The 11,958-nt window shown below is 34.4% G+C and overlaps 1 protein-coding gene and 1 pseudogene across 1 annotated transcript; one reads left to right on the top strand and one right to left on the bottom strand.

Annotated features, from left to right (window-relative positions):
- Nucleotides 1-4,929: 4,929 nt before the first annotated feature.
- Nucleotides 4,930-5,313, bottom strand: LOC149498878 (uncharacterized). The gene has a single exon (XM_089718892.1). The coding sequence runs from the start codon at nt 5,311-5,313 to the stop codon at nt 4,930-4,932; it is 384 nt and encodes a 127-aa protein (XP_089575018.1).
- A 1,561-nt stretch (nt 5,314-6,874) lies between these two features.
- LOC105637376 (glutamate receptor 2.7-like) lies at nt 6,875-11,081 on the top strand (annotated as a pseudogene).
- Nucleotides 11,082-11,958: the final 877 nt, after the last annotated feature.

Genomic DNA, 11,958 nt, shown 5'->3' with positions numbered 1-11,958 from the left:
TTAAGTGTAGCAAATTTTGAAGGTCAAAATTGTAATTTTTGTCATTCTATTTGAAAGGACCAATTTTTACGTGAAAAATTAATTTTTCTGCTAAAGTCATCACTAAAAAATGTTTTCAATTGCGAATTTATTTAGACCCAGTGTACACGCGCAAGCCAATTAAAATATTTTTTTTAGTTTAAAAGAAAACATTTTTGATCGTTTACTGAAAAGAAAAGGACAAAACAATATAATGTTTTGAAGAATTCTTCCAATTAGTTTGGTGCATGAGTGCGAATAAATCTTATGGCATAATGTACTTATATTATATTCTTTATAAAAGAATTGCGGTTTAAGAAAAACAGAGGAGGAGAAACTTACACTTGTGGACACTTTAAAAACTTAAACGAAATTAAGTTGTAGAAGTTACCAGGAATAAGCAACGAAAAACAGTTTGACTTTTTTTTTTTTTTTTTTTTTCTGAAATGAAACAAACAGTTGACTTGATTTACTACTTTATTATTTCATTATGAAAAAAAAAAAATGACCAAAGAAGTTTCGTTCTCTTCACTTTTTTCTTACATAAAAAATTATTAGTATAACTAGAATTCTTACATGTTACTCTATCCATTTTTTTTTACATAGGAAAAATTTCTATTTTGGGTATTTTTTTTTATATAGAAAATTTGACCTAATTTTATAATTTTGGAAACCATGATAATGTGAAAAGTCTATTTTACTATTATTTTAATTCTTTGTGAAGTTTTTAGTGTAGGGGATCCTTGAGATAGTGACAGAAAATGTATAAATTAACATTTAATGTGAAGATATTTTAGAGAATTGATTTTTTACATCAATTTTCGTTGAAAAAAAAATGTACTCATATAGTTGATTTGATTGCTGATTGAAATAGAGTTTGAATGGAAAATGACCACAAAATTTTTAGATTACAGATTTCGCTCGAATATTTAAAAAATTGCACGATATTTAAACTATGTTTTTGAAAGAAGATGTATTCCGTGTCTCATATTGTACAATGACTTTCCTATATATAGTCATACAGCTCAATACCCTAACTATATACAATTAGGAAACTAATCTATATAAATCAGATCAAACTAATTATACCAACAGAATATTACATATTCTATTACACCCCCGCAGTCTGAGGGTTAAAAGGACGAACACTAAGACTGGCTCTGAAATCTTCGAAGAGAACTTTAGGCAAACCTTTGGTGAAGATATCAGCAATTTGAAACCTGGAGGGGAGATGACTTACACGGATTTCGCCCTTCTGAACCTTTTCGCTAACAAAATGTATGTCCAATTCTATATGTTTAGTTCTTTGATGTTGTATCGGATTGGCTGATAAGTAAACCGCACTTATATTGTCACAATGAACTAAAGTAGCCTTCGAAATGGGACAATGAAGCTCTAACAACAAATTCCTTAACCAACAAGACTCGGATACAGCATTCGCAACACCCCTGTATTCAGCCTCCGCACTAGATTTGGAAATAGTAGGTTGGCGCTTGGAAGACCAAGATACAAGATTATCGCCAAGAAACAAACAGTAGCCCGAAGTTGAACGGCGGGTATCCGGACAGCCGCCCCAATCAGCATCAGTATAGGCTAGAAGAGTGTTTGTAGCAGATTTTTGCAAATGTAAACCATAGTCTAGCGTACCTTTAATGTATCACAATATCCGTTTCAAGGAATTCATATGGCTTTCAGTTGGAGAATGCATAAAGAGACAAACTTGCTGGACCGCATACGAAATGTCTGGCCGCGTGAAAGTCAAATACTGAAGAGCTCCAGCTAGTTGGCGGTACTGCTTAGAATCAGAACAAGGTATACCCATTGTGGAGCTCAATTTTCCTTTGGTATCAACAGGTGTAAAACTGGACTTGCAATTGGTCATCCCTGCTCTTTCTAAGATATCTTCGGCATACCTCTTTTGAGAAAGAAAACTAGCATTTTTAGAATGAGTAACAGCAATCCCCAGGAAATAATGTAAGCAACCCAAATCCTTCATTGCAAATTCCTGTGCCAATAGATTGATTATTTTCTTTCGAAAAGCCACAGAGGAAGCAGTGAGTATGATGTCATCCACATAAAGTAACAAATAGGCAATGTCAGCATTATGGCAATAGACAAATAAAGAAGTATCAACTCGGCTTTGTTTAAAACCAATAGTGGTGACATATTCTGTAAACCATTGATTCCAAGCTCGGGGGGCTTGCTTAAGGCCATAGAGAGATTTCTGTAATAAGCAAACATGATTAGGGTGACTTGGATCTCTGAATCCCTGCGGTTGATACATATATACGGTTTCAGTGAGGTTGCCATGAAGGAATGCATTCTTGACATCTAGTTGATGTATTTGCCATGAATTAGCCAATGCAAGACTAAGCACAGTTCTAATAGTAGCAGGTTTCACCACAGGACTGAATGTATCAGCACAATCGATTCCTTCACGCTGAGAACGACCATCACCTACAAGACGAGCCTTATACCTTTCAAATGAACCATCAGAATTTAGTTTATGCCAAAAAATCCACATTGATCGAATAACATTGACTTTAGGAGGACGAGGTACTAAAACCCACGTCTTATTCTTAAGGAGAGCCTTATATTCCTCAATCATGGCATTTTTCCAATTTAAATCATGAAGAGCTTGTGTTGGATTTTTAGGAATGGGAGATAGAAGCAACTTGTCAACATGATATGAGTGTTGATATTTAGGATTGGGTTTGACAATTCCATGTTGACTCCTAGTTACCATTCGGTTTGGAGGAGGTGGAGGTGGAAGAGGTGAAGAAGGTGAGTGAGAAGACTGTGACTCGACAATGGAGGAAGTAGAACCAGCTGGATTACTTTGAGAGTAAATACGATGGATTTCTATTGGTGTTAAGGTGTCATCGAGAAAATCATAGGAGTTAGAACATGGGAAACAGACAGTAGAGAATGGAAACTGTTGTTCATCAAATTTAACATGGCGACTCAGAATGATTTTTCCAGAAGACATGTCAAAACACTTGAAGCCCCTGTGACAAGAGGAATTTCCCAGGAATACACAAGGCAAGGATCTATTGGCTAATTTATGAATAGCAGATGCAGGACGCAGCGGAAAACAAAGACAGCCAAAAACCTTAATGTTTGTATACGAAGGAATTTTGTGATACAAAACTTGAGTTGGTGACTGAAATCCTAATATTTTGGTGGGTAAAATATTATGGATATATGTAGCATGGTGAAGAGCATGATGCCAATACTGATGGGGTGTGGAGGAATGGGCTAGAAAAGTGCGAATAGCGTTATTAAGTGTTCTGATTTTTCTCTCAGCTTTACCATTTTGGGAAGAAGTATAGGGACAAGAAAAACGAAATGTTATCCCATGCTGAATACAAAACTGATGCAACAGTTGGTTATCATATTCCTTGCCATTATCACATTGCAATTGTTTAATCGAGGTTTGAAATTGTGTGGTAACAAAAGCATGAAACTGAATAAATTTCGCAGTAACCTCAGACTTGCGTGAGAGGGGAAAAACCCAAAGGAAATTCAAAAAATCATCCAAAAATAACAAATAATATTGGTGCCCTGAAGAACTAAGAACTGGTGAACACCACAAATCACTATGAATTATTTCAAAAGGTTTATGAGTAACATTAAACGAATCCTGAAAAGGCAACCGAACAAATTTACCAAGAGGGCAAGAATGACAAAATTCTAACTTGTCCTTATTACAATCAATCAATTTATTTTGTCTAAGAGATTGAAGAATGACTTTGCCAGGGTGACCCAAACGAGCATGCCAAAGATTTGGCGAAACAGCAGAGAAAGCAGACTCATGACCAATGCTAGGAAGATGGAAAGGATATAAATCCCCAGAACTCTCACACCGCAGAATTTTGTTCCCCGTCGGAAAAACCTTCACAGAAAACCCAAACGGATCAAACTCAACAGACACCCAATTATCAGTTGTAAATTTACGAACAGAAATAAGGTTTTTAATCATGTTTGGAGCATGCAAAACATTACGAAGGTGTAAAGTGGGATTAGAAGGAGACAGCTGAACATTACCATGACCTTGAATTGGAATAATATGCCCATTACCAACAACAATACCGTCTTTGCGGCTCAATTTAGAATAAGAGGTGAGCGTACCTAGATTTGCAGTCATGTGAGAAGTGGCAGCTGAATCCATATACCATTGTCCTTCCGGCGACTTTAAAGACATGTTGTGCAAGGCCTGTTCGATATCAGTTGGAGCATATTCAGTAGACTGAGATGGGGCAGCAGCAGTGTAAAAAGATTGCTGTGAAGGATGAGACCCTAAAAGTCCTTGCTGCGGTGCTCGCGGTGGACGTTGAGGCCAAGGATTTGTTGGATAGGGACATGGTGGCGCCATCCACGGCTGTGATGGGTACCAGCCATTCCACGAAGGGAAATTCCAACCAGACGGCGGCATGTAAGGAGGAGGCTGCGGATAAAAAAATTGTTGTGAGTTCCGAAAATTGCCTCGACCCCCACCAGAATTCGGATGATTCTGATTAGTCTGATACCCACGCTGATTATTACCACGCTGTTTCCCTTGCCGCCGTTTGCCTTTGAAAGTGGCTGGCACTGGAGCCGGATCCTTGTAAGAATCAGATGGAGGATTAGTAGCAGCAGTCCGCATAAGCAACGTAGTATTATTCGTTGCCTCTGATTTAGCACGTTCGGCTTTCGTAGTCTCATCCAAAATAAGCATAGAACAAGCTTGTGCAAAGGTAGGCATAGGTACTTTGTTCTGAACAACAGTAATAAAACCATCATACGCATCGGTAAGGCCGGTGAGGAGTCGAAGAACCATCCTCTGATCACTAACCTTTTGATCAACATTGGCTAGTTGATCAGCCAAAACTTTAAGACAACGAGTGTAAGCCTTTGCGTCCGGAAAATCTCTCAGATTAGAGTATTAGCGAACTCAGTTTCGAGATGAACTGCACAAGCAATTTTATTATCCTGGAATAAGTTGGCAAGATGATTCCAGGCATCAAGTGCAGTATCCTCTGGATTTATAATGGTGTTGAGGAGATCATTAGAGATCGTACCATAAATCCATTGGCGCACGATGTTATCAATACGAACCCATTGCGCTTGTTCATCAGCCGATCGTGATACGGCACCCGTTGGAGAAGTAATATGATCATGGGTGAGTGTAGCTTTGGCATGAATGGTGAACAAGGTAGCCCAATTGTGATACTGGGCAGATTCATAATCAAGGGTTAAGGGAATGGCTAATTTGATATTCGTGATGGTGGTGGCTGGGTGAATTTTGTCCGCCATCAGAAAGGAATAAAATTAGCGATGAAGAGAATAAGAAGGAATAGAAATAGAAGAAGAAAGAAGATCGATAGAAGATAGGTATCGTTCACGGCTCTGATACCATGAAAGAAGATGTATTCCGTGTCTCATATTGTACAATGACTTTCCTATATATAGTCATACAGCTCAATACCCTAACTATATACAATTAAGAAACTAATCTATATAAATCAGATCAAACTAATTATACCAACAGAATATTACATATTCTATTAGTTTTCAATAGCCAAAGATAGTTGGAAGGTTAAATGAGTATAAATTAAAAATTTTCACACAACTTTCCTAAATAAAGGACCAAAAAATGAATTTTTCTTCACAAATCAGAGCATACACTTTATATTTTACAACTATCTTTATTCTCTCCATTCCAATAAAGCATTTAAAGCATCATTAAAGATTGAAACATAATTTAAGACATACATTGATATTAGAGAAGGAATAAATGAGATATTAGGGGTAAATTAGGAAAAAAAGGCAAAAAAAATTGGTTAATCTACTTGTTAATCTTGATGAAACATTAGTTATTTCTATATAAAAAGAACAGAGGGAGTATATGATATGATAGATACAATGTACTTATATTATATATTGGGTTTGTCCAGCAAAATTAGTTGTTTGATAGTTATTAGCTGTTTTAGTAGTATTTAGCTATTAGCTGTTGAGTAACTTCTCATAAAATACTAAAAATAAAAAGTTACACGAGTTAATTTTTTTATAAAATGCTACCTTACTTTCTAAAAGCTAATTCAAATACGATGTTACTAAACACTATAAAAAATAACGTTTAATGTTTTGACAAAAGCTATTTAAAAAGTTGTTGCTGAATACAATTATTATATTCTTTTTATTACTCAAGAGACTTAACAGATCATAATTATTATGAGTTATATAATAGAGATAATCCTTAATTTGCTCATGAAATCAGTGAAAGAAACTCTTATAGCAGAAAAGATTTAAACCTGATGCTTTTTATTCTCCATGTTAGTAAGAAGATGAATAAGACTACACCTGATTGGGTTGTATTATATTCTTTGTCAATAAATTACGATTTTTTCTTAAATTACACTTGTTGATGCTCCAAAAAACTTAAACTAATTAAGTTCTAGAAGTTAAAGGATTCAACAACTAAAAAAGCAGTTTTCATAATACATAAATTTAGTATTACATTGTGGAAAATACACACTAAAGAAGTTTCGTCCTCTTCTCTTTTCTTTTCTTACATAAAAGATTCTTAGTAGAGTTTGAATTCTTACATTTTATATAATATATATGATAGATATTTAGTATTACATTGTGGAAAATAAAGACAGAAGAAATTTCGTCATCTTCTCTTTTCTTTTCTTACGTAAAAGATTCTTAGTAGAGTTTGAATTCTTACATTTTATATAATATATATGATAGATAGTACTCCATCCAGTCTTATCCTATATGTTCATTCCTTAATTTTAAAGCTTATAAATAGCACATCTTTCTAAAGCTTAAACCATAATGATTGAAGCACTTCGAATTTCATATGTCAAAGATGTGGAAACGCCATTTAAGAATTGCTTTCTCTTACTTATTCCTCCTCCTTCAGTTAAAGTTTCTGTTGGTGGAAACAGTAAATGAGACAATTCCAGTCAATGTAGGTTTGGTTATTGACTTTGAAGATTGGATAGGAAAGGTGGGTTTGAGCTGTTTTGACATGGCTCTCAAAGACTTCTATGGTACTCATGCTTACTATAAAACCAGGCTGGTTCTCAACATCAGGGACTCCAAGAGAGATGTTGTTGCTGCAGCTTCTGCAGGTTTTCTCTCTTGCTTCTATTCATGTGTCTCATATTAATTTTATTATCTAGTTAATCTAATTCGGCAATGACTTTTTAAATAGTTTTACATTATTTTTTTATAGTATTTAGTAATATATCGTTTGAATTAACTTTTAGAGTTGAATGTAACGTTTTATAAAAAGTTAACTATGTAACGTTTAACTTTTAGTTTTTTATGGAAAGCTAATCAAACAGCTAAAAACGCTATTAAAATAATTAATAGCTACGTACTAAAACAGCTAATTTTGCCAAACATACCCTTAATTTTCAAACATTAATTGCTTCTTAACTTGTACTAACCACATTATTACATCCTTCCATGATTAATAAAAAATTTAGGTACCATTTTGTTTAGTTGCATGTTCTATTAATATTATACATGCCAAGTGCCAAATATATCCGACATGATTAGTTTAGTTGCTTGCAATGAGTGTTCTCATTACTTGAGGTTTAATGTGATCGGAAAGCATTATAAGAATAATATTATATTCTTGAATGCATTAGATCGATGTGTGAGTATACATGTCCTTGAGATTATTTGGTAAATGATTTAGTCTCGATCACTAGTATAAATGTAAAAAATGAAAAAGTCAAACCTTTTTCAAAAAGTATGATTATTATCTAAACTTTTGAAAATAGAAAATTTTACACCTACGTCAAAATTTAATATTATAATTTTACATGTACAGTATTACCATTAATCAAATCTTATAACAAACTTATCCATATGTGCCAGAATATAAGGTTGTTGTATGGAGAGCAAAGAAGCAATTAATTCTCTTAATCATAATAAAGTCAATACTAAATTACCTTTTATGTCAAAATCAATGATAAATTGCAAAGATAGTTACTGTATGTGGTATAATATTAGAAAAAAATATCGTTTATTATTCCTTAAACTACTCAAAACGACTAATATTTTGACACGGAGAGAGTAATCGTTACTTACATTTACATTAGTCATTCTAATAACTTTAAAAAATAGATGACTAATATTTAATATAAGGATATCTACAGTTTGTGGCTCAATTAGCAACGCAGACTGAACATGTGGAAAGATCTCTCAGGCTTGATCCCACTAAACGCACTTGTAGGGAGGAGTGAGAAGTATTAACTGTGATTAAGCTTCGAACCGAATTAAAAAGTCCCTGGTAATAGGGTCCGAATATATTAGGAAAACATTAAGTACAAATTATGGTGTAACTTTATTAACTAGGCCTATTATTATAAATGGAATGGAGGGAGTATTTGTAAACAGTAATATGATAGTATTTTAAGCATTATATACAATATTATGACGACTTGCCCATTTCAGAAACCGAAAAAGAAAAGAAAGAAATTCACCTTGTTTTTCTGTCATCTGCTCTTGAAAAAACAGCTTTGGACCTAATAACAAATATTCAAGTAGAAGCCATCATAGGGCCAACGACTTCCACGCAAGCCAATTTTATAACCCAACTTGGAGAAAAAGCTAAAGTGCCCATAATATCATTTTCTGCATCAAACCCTTCTCTTACTACCATTCGAAGTCCATACTTCTTTCAAGCTACACCAAACGACTCTGCTCAAGTAAATGCCATAAGTGCAATAATTCAAGCTTTTGGATGGCGAGAAGCGGTGCTTGTCTATGTTGACGATGAATATGGAGTTGGAATCATACCTTATTTAACTGATGCCTTGCAAGCAGTTGATACTCAAGTCCCTTACCGGAGTGCTATTTCTCCATTAGCCACAGACAGTCAAATTATTGAAAAGCTTTAAAAGTTGAAGGAAATGAGAAGTCGAGTTTTTGTTGTGCACATGTTGCCTGATCTTGGTTCTAGGCTTTTTATAAATGCAAAAAAGATTGGAATGATGGGTAAAGGCCGTGTTTGGATAATTACATATAGAATGACCGATTTCTTGGATTCAATGGATTCTTTTGTTATTGAATCAATGCAAGGAGTATTGGGTATTAAACCTCACGTTCCAATGGAAAAGTTAAAGAATTTTCAAGTACAATGGCAAAGGAAATTCCATCAGGATAATCCTGAGAAAGATGATGCTAAATTGAACATGTACGGATTATGGGCTTATGATGCTACAATAGCATTAGCCATGACAGTTGAGAATGTTTCAACTAGAACTAAGAACTTTGACTTCGAAAAGTCAGGTTTTTCTAGCAACTCAACAACAGATCTTGAAACTATTGGTGTTTCTCAAATTGGTCTGAATCTTCGTCAAGCATTATCAGACACAAGCATTGTCACTTAGGGGTAAAATTTCTTACTCACTTTCATTTTTCTCTCAAATTATATGAGTCATTTATGGTTCAATAAGCATTGTCACTTACCATTTCTGTGTGTTCTTTTTCCATTTTTACTGTTGCCAACAGAAGTTTGATGCTGTGGTGGGAGATATATCTATTGTTGCCAACAGATCCCAATATGTGGATTTTACTTTGCCATATACAGGAGCTGGCACCGTATCGATGATTGTCCCAACCACAGATGAAGAAAGTGAGAAACCATGGGTTTTCTTGAAACCTCTAACATGGGATCTTTGGGTTACAAGCTTGTGTTTCTTTATTTTTATTGCATTTGTAGTATGGGTTCTTGAACACAGGATAAACGAAGAGTTTCAAGGTTCTCCTTCTCAGCAATTGGGCACTAGCTTCTGGTTTTCCTTCTCGACAATGGTTTTTGCACACAGTAATTAATTTCCTTTTCACCTCTTATGTATACATATTAATAATTGCATTTTCGATTCAATCTAATAATTTTCAAAATGTATAAAACTTTAATTGCAGGAGAAAGAGTGGAGAGCAACTTGGCTAGAATAGTAGTAATCATATGGTGTTTTGTCGCACTCGTACTAACACAAAGCTACGCTGCAAGTTTATCAAGCTTTCTAACCATGGAACAGCTACGACCGTCCGTTACCACCATAGATGAACTGATTGCAAATGGAGAAAATGTAGGCTACCAGAATGGTTCTTTTGTTAAGGGAGTCTTGAGAATCCTTGGTTTCAAGGAATCCAAGCTCGTGCCTTACAAATCTGCTGAAGAATGTAATGATCTTCTTTCAAAAGGAAGTAAAAATCGAGGCATTGCTGCAGCTTTTGATGAATCACCATCGACAAAGCTAATTATGGCACAGATTTGCTCTATATATACCTTGGTTGAAACTACTTCTACGTTGGAATCACAACTTAGAACAGATGGACGTGGCTTTGTGGGTTTGCCCTCTCTTTCTCCTCCTCCTTTTTCTTTCTTTGTAAATTTTATTTTTATTTTATTTTTTTTTATTTTTTTTTTTTTTTTTGCTAATTGCTCTGACGAGAATCTGAACTCAGAACATCGCAAATATTATACGCAGAATTTCTGACATGGATATTCTTTTTATTTTAAATCTTGTTATTCTTAGGTCTTCCCTAGAGGTTCTCCTTTAACGGCTGATGTGTCTAGAGCAATTTTAAAGGTGATTGAAGGAGAAAAAGGCAAAGAAATAGAAGAAAAATGGTTTGGGAAACAATTGACTTGTCCATATAGTAGCAATTCAGTTCCTTCAAGTAGGCTTGGTCTCAATAGTTTCTGGGGTCTATTCTTGATTGCTGGAGTAGCTTCTTTACTGTCTCTAATTATATACATGGCTATGTTTATTCACAAAAACAGAGGAATCTTGATTACCTCTGATTCTAATGCTTCACTGTGGAGTAGAATTCTTGAATTGTTAAGAATCTTCAAGCAGAAAGATTTCAGATCCCCTACTTGTAGAAAAAATGATGAAAATGAACCAAGTTCATCTACCTACGCAATGGATACAGATTTCCTGGAAGAGCAAAGGACGTCTTCTCCAGAATCTCAGGAGGCAGCTTTAAATATTGAGTTTTGTTATCCGAGTCAAGAACAATCCATGGAAATAGAACTTGAAAATAATTGATCTTGAATAGGAAATTGTTTTATTTTAATGTTAAGAAAAAACAATAACTATGTAATGTATGATCTAGTGTATCATATATTCGTTTCTCTGCCTCTCACTGTGGCTTTAGTTCTACCGTGATCGGCTAATTTCAAATGGACCTTTTGTCGGTTCGACAAGATTGTGCTTTCTTGTATCTAATACCTAATGCATGGCAATAAATTTAAAGATTGGGGTAAAGCCCAACCCAAGTGAAACAAATTATTTCCATCTATTTCATGGCTGGGCATAGGGTTGAACGTTCTGTTAATCAAATTGAACGAAACCTAATTAGCATGGTTTAAGGTTATCCGAATATATTTTACCTAGAAGCTGATGGCTTGGTTCAATTGAGATTCGGCTATTCCAAATTAAATTAGTTATTAAAAATAAATTTGATTATTAGTTATATAAAGGAAACGAATCAAAATGATTATTAGTATTAATAAGTTAGATCCATATTTCTCCGAGTATTTAGGTATCCATTGTAAGCTTTTTCTCAATTGAATCTCGCTCTTAACTTTAAAGATAGCCACATGCATTTGCTGAATAAAATAATATTCAGAATTGTGGAATTTTTTTGAGATTTCACTTAATCTATTTACTAGATTTATCCGTGATTGGATTATTTCTTATTTTGAAAATCTATGTCCAACAACACCTGTGATGTGACAGTTGTGTACGCATGTGATAGGGCCAGATTTGTATTTTTTATGAAGGTCCACAGTTACTTCTTGTTTAGCCCATAAATTGATTGATTAATTGGATTTATTTATATAAATTAATCAATTACGCTTTATGATAATGAGGAGATAAGATCAAAACTAGATAGTGGAGTCTGCTTGAGGAAAATGAGTAG

The sequence above is a fragment of the Jatropha curcas genome, chromosome 1, assembly GCF_041381405.1.
Source record: "Jatropha curcas cultivar XTBG-Jc1 chromosome 1, XTBG_Jcur_1.0, whole genome shotgun sequence".
Classification (NCBI taxonomy): domain Eukaryota; kingdom Viridiplantae; phylum Streptophyta; class Magnoliopsida; order Malpighiales; family Euphorbiaceae; genus Jatropha; species Jatropha curcas.
Note: the sequence above shows the minus strand (reverse complement) of the source record. Positions and strands in the feature narration are given on the sequence as shown.